Raw genomic sequence first — 23,752 nt, forward strand, 5'->3', positions numbered from 1 at the left:
GAGCTGACAAAAGCGTAGAGCAACAAGCAGGTAATGGCATCCGTCAACCTAAACTAGATCCCGGTCCATGATAAGCTCCTCTGGCTGTGCAGCAAGTACACATGTCCCCGTACCTTGGGGAGTCATAGTACCGAAAAAACCAGCCTTGTCAGGATGGGGGTTATGCCCAAGTTTGGGTCAAACATGGAGTTTGCTTGTTTTGGAGCCCACGCTATTTATGGGGTCGCTCCAACCTGTCAATCAAGTCCTTGCATAGCGTAGTTAATTAATATTCTATGCCAAAGACGAAAAAAGAAAAAGAAAGCTCGAGTCACACTAAAACAGCTTTGTTACAATATACCTGCCCATCACTTTAACGAAAAAAAGATGCTCTTCTTTAGCGCCCCGCCGTTGAGAGAGACCATGTCCATCTTGAACTCCAAGCTCAGTTTCGACCTCAATTCCACAACCATGAAGATGAATCACTGGCTCGAAACCTCTCCCATGGCCTACATTCTCCTTTCACTGCTGGTTTTGCTTTTCTCAACGTACTTCATCACCACTGTTCGGTTTTCTCTGCAGAGACTTTCAAACAGACGCTATCAGGGAAAGGAACCTTCGACACTTCCATATGGAGTGCCTGGACTTGGTTCGGCCCTTGGCTTGATTCGAAATCCCCATGGATTCTTTGGTTCTATTGTGTAAGTCTTTGTCTATCAACCCAATTTACCTTTCACGGCTAACAAATACCAGTAAAAACTTTGACAGTGGAGAACCGATACGAATGCGTCTTGGTCTTGACCATTACTACCTCATTCACGGAACGAGAAGCGTCCAACATGTCTTTCGGTGTTCCAAAGAACTCACATTTGAAGAGTTTGCTCTTCGGGTTGCACACAAGGTCAAACGTCTCCCGGAACGAGATGTTGCTCTGTGCTCAGCAGACAAGTCTGGTTCCGCAAGAGTTCCTCTGATAGAGGCCAGGGAGGAAGATCGCATTTGGCGAAAGTTTCATGAACTCTACGAGCACCATCTCATTGGGTCTAGCGCAGTGTCTGGTCTCACGGAGTTGTTTGTTGGTTTGATGAACAACGAGCTCAGCACTATTGCCCTCGATGGACCCATTGAGGTTGGAATCGACCATTTCCTAAGAAAACACATGTTCAGGGCATCTACGATTGCTCTTGCTGGTCATGGTGTGTTTGAAGTGGATCCCAATTTTGCCGATGTCTTTTGGGAGTACGACGTGGATTTTATGCCTCTTCTCTACGGCCTCCCCAAGATTATGTGCCGCAAGGGCTGGAACGCTAGAGACAAGTGCCTTGAGACTACAAAAACATACCTCGGCAATGCTTGGAGAAACCTTGACTGGCGAGCTGCCAGCGAGATGAACCCTGAATGGGAGCCCAACTTTGGTTCCAGGCTTGTCCGTGAGCGAGAAGTGGCCATGGAAAAGTACGGACTGAGTCTAGAGGGAAGAGCATCTTTCCAGATGGGTCTCATCTGGAGCATCAACTCCAATGCTATCCCCATGACATCTTGGATTATTATTGAAATTCTCCGCCGGCCAGAGATTTTCAAAAGGATCAAGGAAGAGGTCGCCACAGTTTTCGACAAGGAGACCAAGAATATTGATATTGCGGAGGTGAGGAAACTACCACTGCTCAACTCAGTGTATCTCGAGTGTATGCGTCTCAGATCATCTGTTTTCGTTGTCCGCAAACTTCGAGAGTCTATTGATCTCGATGGGTACACGCTCAAGAAGGGAAACCTCATCCTTGCACCATCGTACCTGGCTCACAGTGCCCCTGAGGTATGGTCATCAGGCGCTCACCCACCAGAGGAGTTCTGGCCTGAGAGGTTCATTCAGAAAGGATCGGCTGGTATTACGGCAGGCAACTACTTCCCCTACGGAGGCGGCGTAGCAATGTGCCCTGGACGTAACTACGCCAAGCAGGAGATCTTGGCAGCGGCGACTCTGTTCTTTGCTCACTTTGACGCAGAGCCTCTGCGATTCGTGGATGACAACGGCAAGACGTCTGACAGAGGACCAGAGGTTGGCAACGAAGCCAGGGGTGTTGCAAGAGTTGATAGGGATATGGTTGTTCGGTTATGGCGCGCTTAGGATTATGTTACTCAATACCATTTGTAATTAGTCAAACTTGCAGTTTATTGGAATATACTTTTATCAGGATACCGACACAATGAATCGAATCATCTAAGCTAGCCTTTGAATTACAAACAAGTGTCTCACTCTGAACCCTTGAGATTTCCAATCACCGAGTACGAGACCATTTTGTCTTGAGGTCGTACAACCCTCGCGGCAGGATACCCCCACGAAGGAGTCATCCAATACATGTAAGCAACAACCCAGATATAACCAAAATATTTTCTCTTGTTGCCTCCCAACCCCTTTGAAATGTGCTGCACGCCGTCCTCGCACATTATCGCCAGAGCGGTTACGAGGAAGTAAGTGATGGCATTCGACTCCTGAACGGAAATGCCAAGAGCTCTGTCAGCGGGATAATGCAGGGCACCTGAAATGAAGAAGCTGATGATAAGCTTGCAGTACCGAGCAATAAGCGTTCCCCTTGGCATGTGAAGCAGGCCGTGGACGAGAAAGTCACTTATGCTGGTGAGATGACGTCGCAGTGTCTGATGCCAAAAGTCGCCCCAGAAGCACCTGATGGTGTAAGCATCCGACAGGCGGCCCCAAACGGGAGGTAACATTCGGACAGGGTAGAGGCCCGAGATAAGGTACCCGAGAGAGAATACGCTGTTGACGAGGTGGATGACACAAAAGGTATTTAGCCAAAAGCCAAGGACGGCACCGAGACGGAATAAGGCTTCCTGTGCGTCAATTTCTTCCAATCGGGAGAATAACAGCTCGTTCCGGGGTGACATGAGGTTCTCGAGGTCTGGTGGTGGTTGGTTCGCGAATACGTCGAGGACCAGGTAGCTCAGGGTGGCATTTTTGACATGTCTTAGTACTTCTTGGCGGCGGGACGGAACGTGAGATAGTGTCGCGGGAGAAGATGACCAAGACGGAATTTTGGAGATCTGGTGTGCTGTGCCGACACCGCGCATATTCCAAAGGTTGCTGACACCAAAGCGCAACCGAGACATGGTAGACGAAGACGTGGGGGGTGATTTCTTGGCGGTAGTTTCCTCATCACCAAATGACACTTTGGTGAGGCACAAATCATCCAATGATTTTAGGAACTGAATCCACATGCCAGTTGAGATCATGGCGATGTGAAGACGGCTTGGCAAGGCATCATCGATAGCCTGGTTGAATATCCAAGTGAGCCAAGCGATGACCAAGGCAACCGCCGGACGGACAAGGTTTCCAGGCGCTGTGAAACCGAGAGCGAAGGCAGTCAGGGCCTGAGATGTGGCCACAAGGCAGAGAGCAGTCTGAGCCGTCATGGTTGTAGTGTATTGGTGATAGTAACAAGCCTCAAAGAAAAGAATTGTCTTGTGTCATAACTTGTCTCGTCTTGTCAGCACGGGATGGGCATTCAAATGTGATTTTCCAACACGGCTCGCCAAGTGAACGATGCAGTTGATGAAGTGAGACCCTGAAATGTCACACCTGAAGCGTCAAGCATGCACGGAACAGGCAAGAGGTGCCTTATCCATGGTCTTTGCTTCACCGTCAGAGTAGAATGATGGTGTTTCATCCGAGATGGAGTTTCAATAAGCGCTAAACTAGAACGATACCCGAAGGATCTGCAGTGTCCAGGGGTATCCTTGTGGCTTGCATTACCCAATCCCTGCCGTGTATCAACTGCCCAACTGCATTAGGTAAAGGAAAAAAAGAAATGGTTCGTCCCAGATAAAAAGACGGGTAATCACAACCGGTACTTGATAAAACAATGCGCATAAGAGGCGCAGTCTTTTTCCTCTTTTCTTTGCCAGAAGTACGGAGGTTTTATTATTACACTAAGGACACCTGTAACTACAACAAGTAAGCGTACCTGCGCCAAGCAAAGCAGCCGCCGAAGTACAAGCCGGCAAATAAACAGAGCCACATTACTGATCCCACAGCCATGGCAGTCTTCTTGACGTTCCGTAGATAGGCAGCTTCGTTCACACGTGGAAAAGACTGACCCACAGGTACAGACTTATCCAAGAATTCCGCCAAGGGCTCCCATCCCATGCTTGGTTGGTACTCAAGGAGTTGGCCAGGCGGCACCATGTCGTGCACCCACCGGTTGTGCTTATTGTACAGCTCCTCGCATGGAACCTGCTTTAGGCCAAACTTTGTAGAGTAAAACTTGTCCCAGGCAACGAAGAGATCGCTCGAATGGATTACCCCGGGAACCCAATACCCGAGGATACGATACCAGGAGGAGCGAAGATCAATGCCCAATCCGTAGTAAGAAGCCAGCCAGACCTGGGGATTTTTGCGTACAGATAGAATGACCTGGGGGATTGTCAGCAAGAAGGTTACAATCAGCGGGGAAACTTAATGCTTACCTTTGCGTTGGGGTAGATTGTCAGCATGTCGTCGACCAATGTGCTGGCAGGCGGTTCAAAGACGGCCTCGAAGCCATCGTAGAGATTCTTGAGTGCCTTGAGTCTCTCATTGCGGTCTTGAATAGCGAGTACGCGGGCACTCTCCTTGACACGGGCGATGGGAGCTGGAGGGTCACCGAGGTGGAAGCATGGGGTTATACCAAGAATCTCGAGACCTTTTTTGAGACTCGTTGTTGAAGTGCGTGGCAGACCAGCCTAGACAGTCAGTCAGTAATACAGGTGAGAAGGATGCAGAGTGGACATACCACGATAATCTTGACGTCTTGTGTCTTTTCCTGAGCCATGTTGGTTGATTGAATGGTTAGTTGGATTGCTACAGAGATTTAGTGAGTCTTGTTGAAGCATTTATTTCACTATCTATACCAGTTTTTTTCTCGGCAAATACAACCATGGTCCCTGTCACTGGAATACAAGCCTTCCCCTTGACCTTGGCCCTGTCAGTCTTACATATCAAGGGTGTTGGCGTTGGTCTTGGTGTTCTTTCTGCACACGCCAAACAAGGGTCGTCGGTCAGACTTTCGGCAGAGGCGTGTGGGGGTGTCGTTACAGTGAGATGAGAGTCCAAATTTACACTGCATTAGCCTGCATCGTAGGGGTGAGTGGGACTGGAAAATGGGCTGTTTCGGCTAGGGCTGATCCGCTGACGGACGGGGCTGTCGGTGGATGGACCGGAAGTCGGGCGGCGTTTAGATTAGAGGTACGTACCGACAATGGGACACTCAACCAGCAATGGTTTTGGGTCATTTCTACCCCTAGACTTTTGTCAAGCAATCGTCGTCGAGTTATTCTATTCCCAGCATCAAGAAACGCAAACATGGAGACATACTTGCTAGTCGCCATTGCTCTGGCTGTCGTCTTTCTTGTCAATCACAAGACCTCTCCCAAGGTTCCCTCTACTATACCACGACTACAAGATTCATCACCATTCCTTCCATTCAAGCTTTACTGGCGTTATCTCACTGATTGCCGTAGACTCTTTCTCGAAGCATATCAAGAAGTAAGTTTTCCAACTCTATCAAAACTCCCACTAACAATCATAGTTCACCAAAGATGGAAAAACATGTGTTTTGCCAAGTATGGGCTTCAAAGATGAAATCCATCTAGCACACCATCATACCCAATGGGCAGCTTCACAGCCAGATGGCGTGCTCAGTCCTTTTGAAGGATTTCGTGAAATCGATAAAGGAGATTGGAACTCTGGCCATGCCAGCTACATCCAGGATCCATGGCAGAGTGTCGTTATCAAAAAGGAGATGGGTCGTTTCCTGGAGATACTCGCCTCTGATGTGGATGATGAGTTGAAAACCGCTGTACCTGAATATGTCAAACCTGGCCCAAACGATGAAGTTGATGTCTACGAGTCCATGAAATGGATCGTAGCTCAAGTCTCCAGCCGCTTCACTGTTGGCCTTTCTCTCTGTAAGTTGGCTCCCATTTCTGATGGAAGATTTACCTAACTTCATGTCTAGGCCGTGACAAGACATACTTGAAAGACACTCTCGAGTTTGCTGACTTGTTCATCTTGAACTCTGGTCTTTTGATTTACACTCCTTCTCTCCTCAAACCACTCGTTGGATTTTTCATCACTTTACCAACGCGGTACAACCGGTGGAAAATCCAAAAGCACATTCAAACTCTCTATGAGGAACGCACCAAACGTTTGTTGAACCCTGAGCTCTATGAAAAGAGTGAAGAACCAACAGATAACCTGCAAATGATGATGAAATACGCCATAGACAAGCACCGCGACCAAGTCACACTCTCTCAGATATCCAACAGACTATGTCTCGCGAATCTTGCGTCATTTCATCAGACTGCTGTTGCGACTAGCAATGTCTTGATCAACATCGCCGCATCAAATGCAGAGTTCAACACCATTGAAGTCATCCGAAAGGAAATGGCAGATGTTCTTGGTGAAAATGGCGTTTTTGACAAAGCCTCTGTGTCGAAAATGGTTCAAACCGACAGTGTTCTTCGGGAGTCGATGAGAACCCATGGCTTTGGAAACAGAGCCATGATCCGTAAGGTTGTTTCACCAGGTGGACTCAAGACACCAGACGGTCAAACCTTGCCCAACGGCTCAACAATGTCTATCCTTTCTTATCCCGTCCACAATGACCCAACCATCTACGAGCACCCTGAAAAGTTCCACCCCTTCCGCTTCTCCCAGATGAGAAGTGAAGGAAACGGTGCAAACTTGTCATTTGTATCCACGTCTCCTACATATCTGCCTTTTGGCCACGGAAAGCATGCTTGTCCGGGACGGTTTCTAGTCGACTTTGAGATGAAGATGATTTTGCATCACGTCTTGAAGGAATATGATATTGAGCTTCTTCCTGAGCACAACGGCGTGAGACCTGAGAGTCACTGGATCACAGAGGCTGTTATGCCGCCTGTGGGAGTCAAATTGCGATTTAAGAAGCGAGTGCTTGCATGATTTTTTTTGAAATAGAATTTGTTTGAGTTGAGGTTCTCATAATTGGATTTAGCCTGTAGCTTTGCCACTTGAATTCATGCTGTTATCGAAAGTCACCAAAATAGCACAGAAGAAAACATGCTGCTACGTACGTGTCTGCAATAGCGTGGCGGTGCATGAAACAAGGTCCTTGCTTACCTGCCTGGGTAGTCTACTTGTTAGGCCCCTGCTTGTAGTAGCTTCTCCTCTAGTCTAGTGGGTTGGTATCCGTACAGAGTGCCTGGACATAAAATAAACCAGCCCAGTGAGATTCCATTCCCTCCTCATCCACATGCAACCACCCACAATGGCACCAATTGCTGTTTTTCTGTCCTACTATCGGCCATGGGCTGCCATCGCCATTGTTGTAGCTGTTTACTACCAAATAATTGTTGATCAGAACTACTCTGTCAAAAATGCACCCTTTTATTTGGGAAAGTATCTGCTGGGCTTTTTGAGCATCTGGGCTGTTTACACGGTTTTCTTGTATCCTGCCCTGCTCAGTCCGCTGAGACATTTGCCTCAACCAAAGGTATGTACATGATAAATAATTTCTAAATGGTCATAACTGACAAAGTCAAGCCTGGTAGTTTTATTAATGGTCATTGGGCCGAATCTGTCCGTGAACCTGCCGGTTTGCCATTCAGGCATTGGATGAGGACCATTGAGAACAATGGGCTTATTAGATACAAGTAAGCCTGTTAATATTTTCTGGATAAGCTGGCACTGACATACACAGACACCTTTTTAATCAAGAGAGAATTCTTGTTACCAGTCCAGAAGGCTTGAAGGAAGTCCTTGGCCAGAACAGCTATGACTACGTCAAACCTCATCTTCTCCGAGCAATGGTCGGCAAGATCTTGGGTTATGGGCTACTCCTCTCTGAAGGAAATGTGCACAAGGTACGGAATTCACATCTCTGCAATCATACCCATCTGATAATCGTAGATGCAAAGAAAGAATCTCATGCCAGCATTCAGCTTCCGCCACATCAAGGAACTCTACCCAGTCTTCTGGTCCAAAGCCCAAGAGCTTGTCCACGGGATCGAAAAGGAAATGTCAGAAGCTCCAGGTTCTCAGATCGACATTGCAGACTGGGCAAGTCGTGCTTCTCTCGACATTATTGGTTCCGCAGGCATGGGTCACGAGTTCAAGTCGCTTTCAGACCCCAGCATCGAGGACACCATGAAGATGTATGGTTCAATGGTGAAGCAGAGTGGCGGAGCTAAGCTCTTGACTGTCCTGCAGCTTGTTCTACCCTCCATGATTACGGATTATCTTCCTTTTCAGAGGAACATGGGCGTTTTGGCCGCGTCAAAAGCTGCGAGAGATACTTCGCAGAGACTCATCAATGCGAAAAAGGTGCAGATGGCTGCCAAGGAGAAACTTTCGCCTGATATCATCTCTACAGCTCTTGAGTCTGGTCATTTTACAGATGAGGGTCTCGTTGATACTATGATGACCTTTTTAGCTGCTGGGCATGAAACAAGTGCTGCTGCGTTAACCTGGACGATTTTCCTGCTTGCCAAGAACCACGGTATTCAAGACCGTCTACGAGAAGAAATTCGTCAAAATGTTGATGGTCTGGCTGATGATGTTGATTCCAAAAAGCTCGATGGACTTTCTTATCTCCACGCTGTCTGTCAAGAATCTCTACGTTTGTATGCCCCCATTCCCTTCACGGTGCGGGATTCTCTCAGGGACACTACCATACTGGGCACATTTGTCCCAAAGGGAACAATGATTATTCTCTGCCCGTGGGCCATCAACCGGGCGCACGAATCATGGGGAGCTGACGCGGATGATTTCTACCCCGAGCGGTGGATGGTGCCGGGGCAAGCCAACTCGGGTGGCGCAAAGAACAACTACGCGAATCTGACGTTCCTTCACGGGCCGCGGAGTTGCATCGGGCAGAAATTCTCGCTTGCTGAGCTCATGGCTCTTACGTGCGCCCTAGTCGGGAGGTACAGGTTTGACATTGACAAGGACTACGAGGTGAAGGATCTCACTGATGGGATTGTTGCTAAGCCGCGGGAGGGGCTAAAGGTTTCTGTGGAGGAGATTCAGGGTTGGTAGTAGTCTAGAGAGGACAAGATTAGAGTGTGTAGATTAGAGATGCATGAAGCAAGGGTAGAGAGTATAAGGCTGTTTAGACCGCGCCACAAAGATGCAGTTTCAACCCGAGTTTCTTCTCGAAATGTCTCACTGTATTAGCGCATCCGGTACTTGTTTCGTCTAGCCTTTTTTTGCTTGTCGGACCATTGAGTGATTAATTATCCGACTTGTGTGTGTGTTTGCTTGGGAGAGAGAGGGGCTTAGCATGTCACAGAGCTTTATCTGTGCGTGTCACTCTATCTCTCATCCATGTCGATCCATCGTGTCTTAGTCGTTTTCTCCACAGTCTAAGTCCACCCCGTAAGATCTAACGTCTCACCCCCAAGACAAGTAAAAAAAGACAACCCTTGTCGACGAATCCCCTATCAATTTGTCTTGTGTGAGAGAAAATAACAACAAAGATAATGCACCGGGTCTATGCTTGTTTCCATTTAGCCTGGCAAGAGGCAGGAAAAAAACATGAGTCGCTTCGCTTGTAGGATCAGCAACTGACTCAAAGTACCTACCTACAGCTACACCAACACGACTCACTCTACAGGGTCATGAGATTGAGTTGAGCGACTTGTTGGCCCTCTTTTCCTTTTCCTTCTGTTCTGGGGTCTGTTGCAGATCATCACTGTCCTTGTCTCTTGTCTCTGACTCTGCTCTGTCTCTATCCCCTTGTCCAACCTCGCAGCCCCATCGTGTTCCCTTTTGCCATTATTCTTCAAGCTTCCCCGACGGCCCGGTTTCTCTCTTTTCTCTCTTCCCATCCACCTGCATCATTATCATCTCACTCATCACCTCATCTCAATCACAAGACAAAGACAAACAAGAAATGTCGATATCTGACGGCAACTACGCTCGGGGTGACCTCCTCAACGGCTGCAAAGCCCTTATCCCAGGCCTTGAAAACGCCTACGGATACGTCCCCAGCATCGCAGCCGGTATCGTATTTGATCTTATCTTTGCTGGCACTGGTATCTACCACATTGTTCGCTCGTTCCAGAAGCGCAAAGCCACGTCTTACCTCCTGGCCATCGCGTCGTACGTTGAACTTGTGGGATGGATTGGTCGCACGTGGTCCAACAAATGTCCCTACAACAAGATTGCCTTCCTTCTGCAAATCACAACCCTCGTCGTCGGTCCGATCTTTGTCGCTGCTGCCATCTACGTCACTCTCGGTTATCTCATCAGATCTATCGGCCCTCAGTACTCTGTCATTCGTCCTAAGCTCTACCTCTGGATCTTCCTCGTCGTCGATGTCGTCGCCCTCCTTATTCAGGCTGGTGGCGGTGGTCTCGCTGCGGGCGCGGCCAACAAGGGCAAGGACACCCAGCCGGGTACTAGGTTGATGGTCGCTGGTATCATCTTCCAGCTCGTCTTCATGACCATCTTCTGCAGTCTCTTCGCCGTCTTCATCATACGAACTCGAGGTCTTACGCTCCAAAAGGGCCAGCGTCTTTGCATCTACTCAACCATCATCTCCGTCGTCTTCGTCTACATCCGATGTGTCTACCGAACGGTCGAGCTTCTACAAGGCTGGGAGGGACACTTGCTCAAGACTGAGGGATACTTTATCGGTCTCGATGGTGTCTGCATTGCCGTTGCCATCTTGATCTTTTGCATCTTTGACCCCGCAATTCTTCTAGACTACCAGGAGCCCATCACTGCTGAGCAGTCCTTCAACGAGCTCAACACCATGTCTACAAAGTGATTCCCCCTTGTGATCTTTGGGGCTCGACAACCATACTAGCATAGCCAAATCCACGTGCCTTTCGTGTTTTACTTTCAATTTCAGCGACCTGTGTTGGGCAGCACCATCTTTAGTTACAAGCAGCCCACATCCAAAAGTTTATGCTATTCAAGTCCCCACTGTATCGCTCCATGGTCTACCTATAAAGTGATTCCGAGTCCAGGCTGAGGCTCAGCCTGCTTCGTCCCATGCTTAGCCAGTTGGGGTTAGTGATAACGCCTCTACGGGCCGGCCTGTTTAATCACGCTCAACAGCGGTGAAGATGTGTAACGTCAGAGATCTGCTGATTTAGATTTATACATTCCATGTCCACGGCAAGACTGCAACAGGAGTTCAGCCTTTTCCAGTACAATATAGGACACTAAAGCTCTAGCCAGTCATTCGTATCACTGCGTGGCAGAGCCTATTTACTTTACTAAAGACGTACCATAGAATGCAATGAACAGAACACATTCTGAGACGGTACTATTGTTTAGGATAGGTAGTGTTTACATTTGCAGACCATGAACTTTAACAGCATTTCCGCTTATGGTTATAATTAAATAAGTATTTAAACGTCAAGATATAGAATGACATGATAACGTATCCTCCTTTTAATATCTGTCGCACTATCATTCGCGAATATCAAGTATTCTTTCGTCATTTTGAATATAGGGTATCATTTTCCATTTTCGTCCTCAAACGCCATCATCATCAATCATAAGCGCACGCTTTTCGTAAGTCTCCAAGCAGAGCTTGGAACTATGACCAGATAGAGCTCACACCCAGGTCACTTTCTGTTATAAAGCCATTCGCCGGGGTGGCACAGAGTGATGCGTAGGGATCATGGTTCTCACCACAGAGCGAGCACATGATGTCCACATATTCACGAGACGTCCCGTGAGTGACCAGCGACGGTGAACCGCTCATTGAGTCTGTTGAAGAAGTATTTGATGGTGACCTTTGGTCAGGATCAGGGATTGGTTGAAATGCATAGCTGTTGTGTGTAGCGTTTGCCAACTGGTTGATGCCGTGACTGAGTTCGCGTTGTAACGCTTGCGCTGATGGTAGAGGCATCGGCAATGGAGTATTTTCGATAATTAATCCTCCGTCGCCGTCACAGTCATTGTTGCAGAAGAATGACGGAATCTGCAAAGCGCAGGCTTGACATCCAGACGGTTGCTTTTTGTTTGATGCAGATATAGGGTATTTCGGTATAATATTGTTGGAAAAGATCTCGTCGCTGCAGTCTTGAGTTTGTTTTGACATGGTGTTTGTTTCTGAAAGGTATTGTGAATCGTATGTCAACATCAAAATTGAGTGAGGGTCAGGGGAAGAATAGTTCGCACTTATAACCTGCTGATAAAACAGAACCTAACGCCACAATGACGATGATTCGTAAGGGTCCAACAAGCAAGCGCAGCGGCGTTACATGGTTCTAAATCAAACAGGTTCTAATTGGAACAACCCATAGTAATTGTCTGATCCCAACAGCTTGCGGTGGCTTCTTACTCGTTGAGGTTGAAGGGGGCGATACCATGACGTTACTTTGCGTCCCCGTGTCCACATTGTCTGTAGGCCCCTGGTCTTGATTGGATCAGCCACATTCTCCAGAAGGAGCATTTGGCCCGTTTGCCCATTCTATCGAGATCGAATTTTGTAATTTCTCCATGTGCAAAAGAGCGGAAATTGTGACATGTCGATGACATACGACCCCACGCTAAATCACACCGGTATGATTCGCAATGCTCTGATCGCAATGCCTCTAGAGATTGATCAATGCAGTCTTTGTTATTCTGTTGATAAATATCCAACCAGGAGGCCAAGTCCGTCCAACGGTGCCGGAGACCTGCAATTCTAGTGGTTCTATACTCTGTTGTCTCTATTTCACTTGTTCTCTTCAATCAAATATTGGCATCCGCTTGCGCCTTGGCAGCTTTAAATGCAGTAGTCATTCTGGTACTAAATTCTGGATTGTGCAAGATGTAAACACCAAGCATAGCCAATCCCCGCCCAACCCTGATAGCCCTGTCCAAGGCGTCTGGCGTTGCCGCTGCCGCTGTGAAGCCTGGGGTATGGTTCGATGCTGCGCCGGAGTGAATGCCATATGAACAATGGAACGAGGGTAGAACGTGGGAGACATTGCCTATAACAAAAATGACTATCAGTAATATAACCCGAGTATGTTCTTCAGACAAAGGGATGCACTGACCCATATCCGTAGAGGATGAAACAGTTTCCTTTGCTATTGGCAGAAACTCGTCACCCAAGTAGCGCATTTCTTCAGTGAAAGCTTCGCAGAGCACTGGATTGAGGATTTGATCGGCGTAAAATAGAGGTCTAACGTGGTACGTGATGATTAGTATTTTTACTATATTCTGATCGAAGAGTTCAGATATTTTAGCTTCAACTTACGATTTAGTTTTGACAGTACAGTCTGTAGCTGTTGCAGCAGCATCGAAGCAGCACTTGACCTTTCTGAGCAAGTCCTTGCAGCCAGCCGCTGTTGTGCTTCGAACTCCATAGACTATGCTTGTCTTGTCGGGAATAATATTTGGTGCTTTCCCTCCATCAGTGATGACGCCGTGAATGCGTTCAGCCGGCTTGATCTGCTGTCGCAGCATAGAGATATTAACATATGATCCAACGGCCGCGTCAAGGGCGTTATGGCCCTGCCACGGCGTTGCACCAGCATGAGCGGACTTGCCATAAAAATCGGCTGATATCATCGAAGCGGCAATAGTGACGAGGCCTGCAGCTCCTGCGTATCCTTCGACCTCCTTGATACGGCCCATACTGGTTGGGTGCGACATGAGAGCTGCAGAAGCACCCTTGAAGGCTCCAGCATCCAGAAGTCTGACCTTACCGGAGCCTCCCTCCTCGGCAGGCGTACCAAGTAAGCGCACCTTGCCCTTGCCAGCGAGACCGGTTTCGGCCATGGCCTTTGCAATGGCCACGAACGCTGTAATACTTGACAGGGCGATCAAGTTATGACCACATGCATGGCCGATTCCAGGAAGTGCATCGTACTCTGCACAGTAGATAACAGTTTGCTCTTCCTCGCCTGAGCCGATCTCAGCCTCAAAACATGTTGAAATATCATAGGCATGACGAGTTACAGTGAAGCCGTTAGCCTCCAAGAAGTCGAAAATAGTGTCATGTGCAAAGACCTCCTCGTAGCATAGCTCTGGATGTGAATGTATGTCGAGGGAAACCTTTTCGAGGTGTGACTGGAGACGCTTTGTCTCGGATGCGATGGTCTGGCGAGCGATGCCGATGACATCTGATATAGTTGTAGCTGAAGGCATGGTGAAAGATGAAATATACGAGGTGTAATAACAGCAGACCAAGTTCTTTACAGCTCTACATTTTTCATTTGATACAGGTATTATATTGGCGGCGTATCAGCGAGGACCGGACTTGTGAGCATGTTGCGTCGGCCACTTCGGAGCCGGTCCCGACGCGAGCCCGACGACGCCGACAGCTCTGACTCAACTAATACTAAACAACAGATCGTCTGTCAAAAGCCTAAAATAACATACAACAACCGGTATTTACTTTATCATACTGGCGAGTTCTTGGAAATTACATTTATATCTCTTGTTATCAACTTAAACAAGATGACTTGCCAGCTAATTGTCGTCATGAACCTGGTATCATGGACGGATACGCGGCTAACTTGGTGAAGCAGTGTTCCACTAAAGTATTTCCCCAGATAACAACTATCTATGGCATGGACCAATGGTCATGCAAAGAATGGCAGAGTGACGGAGATTTGGTCTTGTCTTTGCTTACGTTGGGTAGTGGGCCAACCCTGTCGGCAAAAGGGGAGGTTGCCCGTTGCCGCTTAGTATTCCGACGAGGAGTGCCGTCTTATGCTCGGGAACTCAGTCTCCTAGCTACAGAACCAGTCAAGTCATGATAATCGGCAGAATGGTCCAATCCATCGCCAAGGAGCGTTATTATTCAAGCCGACGAGGGGGTGCGGAGTGACCGATAGACTATTGCATTATACCCATTGGATCTTTTAAGCGACGAGGTTGATCGTCCCCGAAGCCCACTTCCCCAACCTTCTCCAACAAGTCCAAGTCGTGTAGCGGGCAAATGACCATATTATACGGAGATATGCATCATTGGACCCTGACTTATAGATTGAACATCCTTTCTATTATTACTATTTCTCAACCCGTCTCACATCCCCCGCCTAGAAGAATCTTAGGTCGACGATTGAAGTAACCTTTTCAGCTTCAACTTCAACTTCAACCAACATGGCAGAACACATTTTCGCCTGCGACGACGCCTCGCTTGATCCCCGCATCAAGCACAACCTCCCTCTCTTCTATGCGGCTGCCGACACCCCTAATCACGAATTATGGTGCAGCTTCTTGACTGATGACGTTGTCATCAAGAAGGGCGCTTCAGAAATGAAGGGAAAGGATGGTATGTTGACTTGAGCCCCCTTCCCACTATTAACCAAGCACTAAGGTTGGACTCATTCAGCCGTCATGGCCTTCCGCAAAGTCGCCAAGAAGGAAATCAGTGAAAGTACCGATAAGAGTGTGACATTGGATTTTAGACTATCTGCTTATGGACAAGAAAAACAACTTACTCTCTCTGCTATACAACCGTATATAACATGTCTAATCTCACACGTAATGCTTCCAACAGAGAGTCAAGATGTGCAATCTCTTATACTTCTGTAAACAACGCATTTTATGTAATTTGTATTTATAATAGTGTACCTACTTCATGTGGCCTTGGAAATGTAAGTATTGTCTTGATTTTACAGCTGTTTTGATCTGTCTCTTGCTATGTGCCTATCTTGCTTTTCATGATACACTTCCTAAGACTGCAACTACGGGTCGTCGGGCTTCTCAAAGTCTGTCCTCGCCTCCTCCGCCACGGCGGGATCCAAGAACGTCCGGATGGCGAGCATAGCCATCCCCTTACCCGCCTGGATAGCCGCCTTGTGAGCTGCATCAGTGCCTGCTCCGGCCGTGAAGCGCGGGTTATGAAGACCAATGCCGTCCTCAGTGGGAACACCGATGCTCCCATGGAAGCTAGGCACGAGATGTGACACATTGCCCATATCCGTAGATGCGGTACCTCTGATTTCCAGTCGTTGCAATACCTTTTCGCCTATGGCCCCCATCTCCTCCACATATGCTTTGCAAAGTCCGTCATTGATGCGCAGATTCTTGTATGCAAATTCCCTGTGGTGAGTACGCGTTAGTCTACTCTGATGATGAGTGAGTGAGTGCTGCTGCAAGACTTACTTTTTACACTTAACCTCGCATCCTGACGCCATTGCTCCCGCTTCCATGCACTTGATGAGTCTGTCTGCCAGATCCTCGCAGCGCAAACCCGACGGGCTTCGTACAATCCAGTTCATCCGCGTGTAAGCAGGGATGACATTGGGTGCGTCACCACCTGCCTCAAAAACGCCGTGGACCTTGTCCTCAGGCATCATCTGCTGCCTCATCATGGAGACGTTGTTATAACCTGCCACAGCTGCGTCCAAAGCATTGATGCCCTTCCATGGCTCGCCGCCCGCATGCGCTGGCTTTCCTTTGAACTCAACAACGACGTTCTGGGCTGCGATGAGCCTCACGCCGCCAAGGCCCACGTAGTTGGTTCCCGCGAACCTGTGACTGGGCGTCGGATGGGCCATGATAGCTGCCAGGACGCTCTCGGGCTGGTTAAACGCACCGGCTTTGATCAGCTCGGCTTTACCACCACCGCCTTCTTCACCTGGTGTGCCGAGCAGCCTCAGGCGACCTGAGATACCCAGCTCAGCCATGGCTTGTGCCGCTCCAACGAAAGCACCAAGTGATGATGTGGCGATGAGGTTGTGTCCGCAGGCATGGCCCATGCCAGGCAGAGCATCGTATTCGGCGCAGAAAATGATCTGCTTCTCACCTGAACCAATGCATACATCGAAGGCGGTCTCTAAACCCCACGAACTGCGCTCGACCTTGTACCCAAGACTTTCCAGGAAATCTGCAATCGTGTCGTGTGCGATGAACTCCCTGAACTTGAGTTCTGGGTTGTCGCAGATGCGGCGATTGACCTCGTGCAATTTACTATCGAGTTCATCCAGCCTCGCCGTTACTATGCTTCGGGCTCGGCTTAACATGTCTGTTTGCACCGTCATGGTTGGATAAGGTGAACTAGGTGAGACTGTTGCTTGTTGTAGAAATCGGTCGGTGAACTGTTGAGAATTTATCGCGTGGTAGCATGAGAGTCAATACAAGGACCAGCTTTATACCCAAAGCATTCATATATCGACTTGATCACTTATAGAGAACGATTCGTGAGAGAGTGGAATTGACCCCGAAACATCCCAAGTCATTCCCATCGGCGAAATCATGACAGAGACAGCTCCGTGACAGATCTTCATCATATGCAAGGACGATAATGGGGTCATGGCCGACTAGCGTAGCCGACCTCATCGATTTTGCCGATGAGGCGCCTCATGTCGTCGGCAACTTGGACGAGCTCCATTCGCGATAGCTATCCATTACCTTGTCTCTTGAAATGATGCATCTAACCCGCTACTGGCCAACCTTCCAGCGCGGAACCTCGCGAACGCATCGGTTGTGCACGGACTAGAAGGGAACGATCTTCATGGGATTTGGACCCTGGATAAGGGCGTAGCGGAGATAGTTTACACTAGCGTCATGATGGAGCACATGTCTTCCGTATAATGTACAACAATTCTGAATGTTACGAGATAAATGCTGAGCTACCGTGTGAGTAACTTACAAAAGCGCTTGCCGCATGAATTCTACGCCAACCCTCTTTCCAGCTCTCGCCTGCTCTTCAAGGACAGACTCCAGTGCCTTCTTAATTCTGGTCTTGTACATCCTACGCACGATCCAATCTTGATAAAAGACATCCTGAGTCTCCACGCCAGCAATGAACAGCGGCCACTCTAATCTGTGAAAGATCTCCTCGTTCTCTCGGGTGCCACCCGCAGCTTCCAAGTCGCGACATTCAGACTTCAAAACAGACCGAGCGATTTGGAGAACGGCTTTCAGCGATCTGAGGATCTGAGGCGGCGTCTCACCGCCCTGAGGTTCTACGGCGCAGCGAAAGATGTAGATCCTGATGGCGTGGAAATAGGCAGCACCCACGCCTGTGCAGACGACCTCGACAGAGGCGGGTCTAGATTGGCCGCTAGGAACTTTGTCAGATGGTGACGAAGCAGCCCCTTGATTCTGATTCCCTTCGGTTATACTCTCTGCCACCGCGTATCTTGCGCCTAATTCGTCAAGCTGTGATGTAAATAGCTTCTCTGCTTCAGCATCGTACTTGGTGCAAGAGAAGGTGCTATTGATATCTTGGAGAATGATATGTAGTTCACTATTGAACTTCAGGTTCGTGTAGTTGTTCAGATCAATCATGAATTCGCCAAGAGGGTATTGAGCTCCCCAGTAGAGAGCCAGGGCATTGCGTCCAAGATCGTAAACACGTCCCAGCTGCGTCTTGTTGCAGTTGAGGTGCTTCGCAAGCCATCCGCCGCACCGGTAGAATCCGTACTTAACATCTTCAAAGTATAGACCAATCATGACGGACGCTATCAACGCGCCGTCAGCCGCTGAGAAGGGTGTTGGTTCTGCATCGCCAGAAGTTGCTGCGACAGAGCCGTTTGTGCACAGCTCATCTAGACCGTATGCGCGAACATGAGCTGCAACAGCTAAGCTAAGACGTCCAAGGTATTCACTATCGATATCTGGCATTCTGGTCTGATACATGTACATGAACCAGAAGGCAGTGCATATTTGTAGGTGATTCGTTGCAACAGCACCTGGGTCTGTTTTTGATTTGAACACGGTATTTCTCATGTCTGCTACGAGGCCCTCCCCCGCGGTGTAGTGCTGACGAGCTGCTTCTTGCAATTCAGGATCGCTCTGTTTGCCCCTGCACCACATGTCGTTCAGAGCAACCGCAAGAAGCAAGTGCATCAGCATAGGTTCACTAATGCTGATAGAACGTAGCATGGTCAGTGTTGACCACTTGGGGCTTTTCGGAGTGAATGATCTTGTGACGGCATTCGAGTAGTGGTCGAGTGCTATGTTGTCCAAAGGCGATATAGGTATGCAGCAGAGCGAGGCCTGGTCATCATAATCGCTGGAGATGAGCGACCCAGCCAGAGGCTCTATGGCTCCGTTTCCATTGAAGACATAGCCAATGTCTGCAGCTGAACACCAGGGCGCTGGTGCACAGAAGGCGTCCCAAGAGGGTACGAGAGAGTTAGGCGTCGCCGGAATCGACGCATCGAGTGGCAGCGCAGCATCGTCCGACTACACGCAGAACCGTGTCTACTGGATGGTTGGCCCAATTGTACGTTGAGCTCTCATTAACCCTGACGCTCAGAGGATTGTAGTGTGTGAGCATGGCTAATATGGTTGTGATTTTAGATGTGTACAATTGTTGTCGGTTCATCCATCTTGACAGCTTGGCCACCTTCCGACGCTGCTCGCGTAGCAGGTTTCTTCCTTGCCGCCAGCGGTTACGTTACCGGCATCATGTGGGTAAGTTACATATATATCTATCTCGATTACAACGAGCCACCAACTGACACTTACTTTTAGACCTGGGCCAACGAGATTAATGTTGGTAATGCTGAAGAGCGAGCCATGACTATCTCCAGCATGAACGGCTTTTTCTATGCGACTACCTCGTTTATGCCAATCCTTATCTTCCCTCAAACTATGGCTCCCAAGTTCGAGCGCGGTTTCCCTACCGTCCTGTCTTTCGCCGTTGGCGCTTGTGGTCTTATTCGTAAGTTCAAATTTCCCCTCGGCGTTGTTATTTCCCTATGATTGCTGACTTGTGGTATGTAACCAGTGTTTGCCAATTTCTTGCACCAGCGACAACTGCGCATGGAAGCCAAGGCAACCTCCCGCGAGTTGCCCGTAGAGGTTCCTGAATCTGACGTTGATGAGAATGAGAAGAAGACATAAAGAGGCGAAGTGAGAAGTGAGAACATCGAGTGAGATGGTTAAGCTTCGTTGCGGTTCTACAAAGTGGAAAGGAAGGAGAGCAAGATGTGTTTAGTGTTGGTTAGATGAACGCAGCATCGAAGATAACTTTACATGTTAGTCTAGAATCTGCTCCAGTACAGTGGGTTCAACTACTGCCAGACTGGCCATGGTCTTCCTCACCATGACGTGACCATAACGTTACCAGAAGTTCACCATAAAGTGCTTCAACGATGTCTTATGTCTCTCTTATCTATGCTCACACATAGCTCTCGTCGAAGGCAATCAACCCGGATGCTTCTACAGGTAAATTTGCTGTGGATGACAACTGAATCGTGACGGGGGTAAGATCCAGAGGGTTCTACACTACTTCTTTCTCACTCCATTATTACCGAGTTAGTATATCTCCTTGTCTGAGATAGCATAAATTAACTGAATTCATTCGTCCCTTATGATACTAAAGTCAAGTGCCTGCTACTCCGGCAACTATATTGACTATAGAGGTAGGAATTGCAATAATCTTGACGATATAGCAGCATCACATAGACTCAATAGCAGTTGGTATGATATGGACGAAATCCAATTCACGACTCCTCTAATTCCATATGTACAGAGCACCAGGTCAGGTGGAGGTTGGCAGCTCTATGAGGTGTTGTCGTATGCAATCTTGGTGTATGAGGCTTATTTGTGAAGTTTCGATCATACAAGATCACAGCGTAATTGGTTTAGTGGTAAAATTCTCCGTTGCCATAGAGCAAGTATCGGGGAGCCCTGGGTTCGATTCCCAGATTACGCATTTCTTTTTTCGGTTTTTACGCATCGATCGGAAATTTTCAATACTTTTTGCATATCTCTATGGACTCGCATTGTTTTTAGCTTTAATCCATAATTTTTTAAAGAGCAAACACCTCTATGTGGATGTATAGCCCACGCATCCTCAGTTGATGCTTCGGCAAACACTGCACGCGTCCCCGCTGCTTGCGCATTCGTGAGGCACACCCGATGATCACTTCAAGGTTAACCTGCCGATCGCAAAGAGCGACGATCCTCTCCTTGGACGAGACCTTAATTTACTCAATCTCGCCAACTCCGCATCCCTGCGTGCAGCTAGCTGAACTCTGTAGATGCGAAATTTGCGGGGTTGCCGGAGCAGGTCTCGGGTAGGTGCTGTTGTCCTGGGCCTGCAGCCGACCAAGTAACAATGTCTTTCATTCTGTTCGTTGTTCTGCATCAAAATGCAATTGACCATTATTCCGTGTCTTGAGGTTGAAAACGATAATGTACGCGTGTAGTTTGAGCTGGTAGTTACAAATTGCTGTGACGTCAAACAACGTAGTAACAGGATACTGCTGGTCAAAGTAAACCATCACAACATCTCACTTTAAACATCAGTTGCAATCACAACATAAACCATCACCCATGACAATGTCTCTGACACCTCTCTCATCTCTCCGCGTCTCAAAACATCTCATACCAGCACACAATCTCATTCCCAACTGCAGCATCCAGCAAAAACCCCTCCTCCATTACCACGGCACTTTCCAACGCCCCATCTCAGCGTCAAAGATCGAAGCGCACCTCACGTCAATCGGCGCGGTGAAACCGCAATGGCGCTACACAATGTACAGCCAAACACATTTCCACAGCACATCCCACGAGGTCCTCTGCATTAGTCACGGCAGGGCCCGGCTGTGCTTTGGCGGCGAGGAGAACGATGGGCGCGTTGAGCCTGTCGTGGAGCAGGGCGACGTTGTCATTGTGCCTGCGGGCGTTGGACATCGGCTGTTGGAGGACTTGGATGGTGGGTTTGAAATGGTAGGGAGTTACCCTCAGGGATGCGATTGGGACATGTGCTATGGGAACAAGGGAGAGGAGATCAAGGTTAATGCCATTAAGAATGTGGAATGGTTTCGGAAAGATCCTGTCTATGGGGATGAAGGCCCTGTCATGGGGGTGTGAATCTCATTTGAACGGATGTTTCGGCCTCGCGTGAGAAGTTTAGACACACGGCTGTTGATCAGGAGACATTAACTTTAATTAACGGCAAGGAATGCGGTTAGATTCAAATCATGTTTATTCATTTAATGCACCATTACTATCAACGACCATTAATCCCTAGCCAATTAACTTAATTACAACTAACTACAGCTTAAGCGTTCATGATGAGAGCAGCACCACCAAACAGCGCACCGAGCGCAATGGCAGCAGTAGCCTGAGCAGCACCTTCAGTTGAAGTGGAGGGAGACAGACCAGTGGCCTGAGCAGTACCCTCGGGGACACCGGAGGTGAAGGGAACGTCGCTAACAGAGCTGGCGCCAGAGAAGGCAGCCTCTTGTGTGCTAGCAGTAGGGTTGGCAGTAGCAGAGGGCTTGTCAGGGTTGAGAACACTGTACATGTTAGCTTGGTTTCGAGGAGTGACTGAAGGCGAACTTACCCATCGATAACGTGGACAACACCGTTGGCGATGAGGACATCAGGGACAATGACCTTGGCCTCGTTGACAAAGACAGTGCCGTTGTAGATAGCAATGTTGAGCTTTGTGCCATCGGAAGCAGTGAGGGTACCGTTCTTGAGGTCGCTGCTGTAGCCAACAGTGCCGTTGACAACATGGTAGGCAAGAATATCGGCGACGTCAGACTCGCTGGCATTGGCGAGAACAGAGCCAATCTTGGCGAACGCACTGTTGTTGGGAACAAAGACAGTGATGTTCTTCTCAGCGGTAAGGTTAGTAACAACCTTGGCTTCTGTAAGGGCGCCAGCAGCGGCGGAGAGGTTGGCGGCGATGGCCGTGTCGGAGAGGTTCTGAGGGACACTAAGAACACGGTTGATGATGTGGATGACACCTCCAGTGAAGTTGAGATCCTAAACAGTTAGTACAGTTGATGTTATGAATGGTCAGTGACTTACAGCCTTGGTGACATTGGACTGAGCGCGGAAACCACTGTAGAAGCTGACAGTGTCGTTCATGGCCATGGCCTCCACGCGCTGTCCGCTTGTGACATTGGTGTATGTCGAGTTGGTCAAGTGGGTAGGAATAAAAGCAGCCATGTCCATGTCCGTGATGTTGCTGGCATAGTAGGTGCCGTTCAGGATGTGGTAAGACAAAAGATTGGCGACATAGCTGGGGTTGCTGTCGACCATGCGAGCAATGCTGGTGTCCTTGAGGAGCTCCTCGAGGGCATCATTGCTTGGGGCCAAGATGGTGACATTTCGAAGACGGCCAAGGTCTCGAAGAAGGCTGGGCTGACCGGCGATAAGGCCTGCGAGGGTCAGCATATGAAGTATACCATAGCTAGATACATACCACCAAGCGAGGAGAGGGTAGAGTTCTCAGACTCAATGGCCGCGGTCAGGTTGGGACGGCTCTGAGCGGCAACAAGGCCGGAGGCGGCAAGAGTAACAAGAGATTGCAGCTTCATTTTGGATGTGATTGCTTAAATAGAGTTATCCTGAATAAACAATTGAACCAAACGTTGGGGGGAACGCAGAGCTTATGAACCATCTGGATGGAAGCTCTCAGTCGACAAGTCTTAGCTCTTGCGGCAGCCTCCTGGCCAATTGCGAATGCTTCATCAGCACGAGCCTTGTTGAGACCATGCTCGATGCAGAATAAGACAGAGTCAATGACATAGACCAAGATGTTTCCCGCATCTTCACTGGCTAGACAGGGTTGCAAGAGCGCAACTCAACTCAGCCAACGTGCCAAGGCTCTTGACTGTCTGAGGCGACGGTTCAATGTCATAGCCAAGCAAGGGTCAGGCTTGGATTGAGAGCTGTCGTGTTTTGCCGCGTGCCGAAAGCCGGGAGAGACGAAGTAATGTTGTGCTCGGGAGTTGCGAAGCACCAATGGCAAAGCCGAACAGCGGATTCAATTGGGTAATTGCGAGATTCCAATATTGTTATTGTAAGTTTGTAACTAACCCTGCTCGTATCGACCTGATGAAAAGCCTGTTTGTCCAC

At 48.7% G+C, this 23,752-nt stretch overlaps 14 protein-coding genes and 1 non-coding gene across 15 annotated transcripts; 8 read left to right on the top strand and 7 right to left on the bottom strand.

Moving 5' to 3' along the window:
- Nucleotides 1-402: 402 nt before the first annotated feature.
- FGSG_02114 (uncharacterized protein) lies at nucleotides 403-2,104 on the top strand (the record flags this gene model as incomplete). The annotated part of the gene is made up of 2 exons (XM_011319688.1): nucleotides 403-680; nucleotides 733-2,104. 2 exons carry the CDS (start codon nucleotides 403-405, stop codon nucleotides 2,102-2,104), a joined length of 1,650 nt encoding a protein of 549 aa, XP_011317990.1.
- Nucleotides 2,105-2,229: 125 nt separating this feature from the next.
- Nucleotides 2,230-3,408, bottom strand: FGSG_02115 (uncharacterized protein; the record flags this gene model as incomplete). The annotated part of the gene is made up of 1 exon (XM_011319689.1): nucleotides 2,230-3,408. The coding sequence occupies one exon, from the start codon at nucleotides 3,406-3,408 to the stop codon at nucleotides 2,230-2,232; it is 1,179 nt and encodes a 392-aa protein (XP_011317991.1).
- A 425-nt stretch (nucleotides 3,409-3,833) lies between these two features.
- Nucleotides 3,834-4,816, bottom strand: FGSG_02116 (uncharacterized protein; the record flags this gene model as incomplete). Its single annotated transcript, XM_011319690.1, has 4 exons — nucleotides 4,767-4,816; nucleotides 4,462-4,716; nucleotides 3,960-4,408; nucleotides 3,834-3,891 (listed from the first exon to the last, which is right to left on the bottom strand). Exons 1-4 carry the CDS (start codon nucleotides 4,803-4,805, stop codon nucleotides 3,834-3,836), a joined length of 801 nt encoding a protein of 266 aa, XP_011317992.1. The 5' UTR covers nucleotides 4,806-4,816.
- A 519-nt stretch (nucleotides 4,817-5,335) lies between these two features.
- Nucleotides 5,336-6,958, top strand: FGSG_02117 (uncharacterized protein; the record flags this gene model as incomplete). Its single annotated transcript, XM_011319691.1, has 3 exons — nucleotides 5,336-5,518; nucleotides 5,562-5,940; nucleotides 5,991-6,958. 3 exons carry the CDS (start codon nucleotides 5,336-5,338, stop codon nucleotides 6,956-6,958), a joined length of 1,530 nt encoding a protein of 509 aa, XP_011317993.1.
- A 325-nt stretch (nucleotides 6,959-7,283) lies between these two features.
- On the top strand, nucleotides 7,284-9,052 carry FGSG_02118 (uncharacterized protein; the record flags this gene model as incomplete). The annotated part of the gene is made up of 4 exons (XM_011319692.1): nucleotides 7,284-7,508; nucleotides 7,559-7,668; nucleotides 7,716-7,878; nucleotides 7,925-9,052. The coding sequence occupies 4 exons, from the start codon at nucleotides 7,284-7,286 to the stop codon at nucleotides 9,050-9,052; spliced, it is 1,626 nt and encodes a 541-aa protein (XP_011317994.1).
- Nucleotides 9,053-9,908: 856 nt separating this feature from the next.
- FGSG_02119 (uncharacterized protein) lies at nucleotides 9,909-10,787 on the top strand (the record flags this gene model as incomplete). The annotated part of the gene is made up of 1 exon (XM_011319693.1): nucleotides 9,909-10,787. One exon carries the CDS (start codon nucleotides 9,909-9,911, stop codon nucleotides 10,785-10,787), a length of 879 nt encoding a protein of 292 aa, XP_011317995.1.
- A 286-nt stretch (nucleotides 10,788-11,073) lies between these two features.
- FGSG_02120 (uncharacterized protein) lies at nucleotides 11,074-12,074 on the bottom strand (the record flags this gene model as incomplete). Its single annotated transcript, XM_011319694.1, has 3 exons — nucleotides 11,074-11,109; nucleotides 11,254-11,291; nucleotides 11,591-12,074. The coding sequence occupies 3 exons, from the start codon at nucleotides 12,072-12,074 to the stop codon at nucleotides 11,074-11,076; spliced, it is 558 nt and encodes a 185-aa protein (XP_011317996.1).
- Nucleotides 12,075-12,709: 635 nt separating this feature from the next.
- FGSG_02121 (uncharacterized protein) lies at nucleotides 12,710-14,113 on the bottom strand (the record flags this gene model as incomplete). The annotated part of the gene is made up of 3 exons (XM_011319695.1): nucleotides 12,710-12,951; nucleotides 13,018-13,145; nucleotides 13,221-14,113. The coding sequence occupies 3 exons, from the start codon at nucleotides 14,111-14,113 to the stop codon at nucleotides 12,710-12,712; spliced, it is 1,263 nt and encodes a 420-aa protein (XP_011317997.1).
- Nucleotides 14,114-15,073: 960 nt separating this feature from the next.
- Nucleotides 15,074-15,508, top strand: FGSG_12068 (uncharacterized protein; the record flags this gene model as incomplete). The annotated part of the gene is made up of 2 exons (XM_011319696.1): nucleotides 15,074-15,245; nucleotides 15,291-15,508. The coding sequence occupies 2 exons, from the start codon at nucleotides 15,074-15,076 to the stop codon at nucleotides 15,506-15,508; spliced, it is 390 nt and encodes a 129-aa protein (XP_011317998.1).
- A 152-nt stretch (nucleotides 15,509-15,660) lies between these two features.
- On the bottom strand, nucleotides 15,661-16,959 carry FGSG_12069 (uncharacterized protein; the record flags this gene model as incomplete). Its single annotated transcript, XM_011319697.1, has 2 exons — nucleotides 15,661-16,018; nucleotides 16,082-16,959. The coding sequence occupies 2 exons, from the start codon at nucleotides 16,957-16,959 to the stop codon at nucleotides 15,661-15,663; spliced, it is 1,236 nt and encodes a 411-aa protein (XP_011317999.1).
- Nucleotides 16,960-17,566: 607 nt separating this feature from the next.
- On the bottom strand, nucleotides 17,567-18,376 carry FGSG_12070 (uncharacterized protein; the record flags this gene model as incomplete). The annotated part of the gene is made up of 2 exons (XM_011319698.1): nucleotides 17,567-17,972; nucleotides 18,120-18,376. 2 exons carry the CDS (start codon nucleotides 18,374-18,376, stop codon nucleotides 17,567-17,569), a joined length of 663 nt encoding a protein of 220 aa, XP_011318000.1.
- Nucleotides 18,377-18,998: 622 nt separating this feature from the next.
- Nucleotides 18,999-19,774, top strand: FGSG_02123 (uncharacterized protein; the record flags this gene model as incomplete). The annotated part of the gene is made up of 4 exons (XM_011319699.1): nucleotides 18,999-19,151; nucleotides 19,229-19,342; nucleotides 19,403-19,592; nucleotides 19,659-19,774. The coding sequence occupies 4 exons, from the start codon at nucleotides 18,999-19,001 to the stop codon at nucleotides 19,772-19,774; spliced, it is 573 nt and encodes a 190-aa protein (XP_011318001.1).
- A 732-nt stretch (nucleotides 19,775-20,506) lies between these two features.
- FGSG_20546 lies at nucleotides 20,507-20,588 on the top strand. Its single transcript has one exon. It is a non-coding gene; the product is annotated as a tRNA-Gly (tRNA).
- A 439-nt stretch (nucleotides 20,589-21,027) lies between these two features.
- On the top strand, nucleotides 21,028-21,751 carry FGSG_02124 (uncharacterized protein; the record flags this gene model as incomplete). The annotated part of the gene is made up of 2 exons (XM_011319700.1): nucleotides 21,028-21,072; nucleotides 21,185-21,751. The coding sequence occupies 2 exons, from the start codon at nucleotides 21,028-21,030 to the stop codon at nucleotides 21,749-21,751; spliced, it is 612 nt and encodes a 203-aa protein (XP_011318002.1).
- On the bottom strand, nucleotides 21,194-23,232 carry FGSG_02125 (uncharacterized protein). Its single transcript, XM_011319701.1, has 4 exons — nucleotides 23,097-23,232; nucleotides 22,700-23,052; nucleotides 22,227-22,654; nucleotides 21,194-22,179 (listed from the first exon to the last, which is right to left on the bottom strand). Exons 1-4 carry the CDS (start codon nucleotides 23,209-23,211, stop codon nucleotides 21,942-21,944), a joined length of 1,134 nt encoding a protein of 377 aa, XP_011318003.1. The 5' UTR covers nucleotides 23,212-23,232; the 3' UTR covers nucleotides 21,194-21,941.
- Nucleotides 23,233-23,752: the final 520 nt, after the last annotated feature.

This window comes from Fusarium graminearum, chromosome 1 (assembly GCF_000240135.3).
Source record: "Fusarium graminearum PH-1 chromosome 1, whole genome shotgun sequence".
NCBI lineage: Eukaryota > Fungi > Ascomycota > Sordariomycetes > Hypocreales > Nectriaceae > Fusarium > Fusarium graminearum.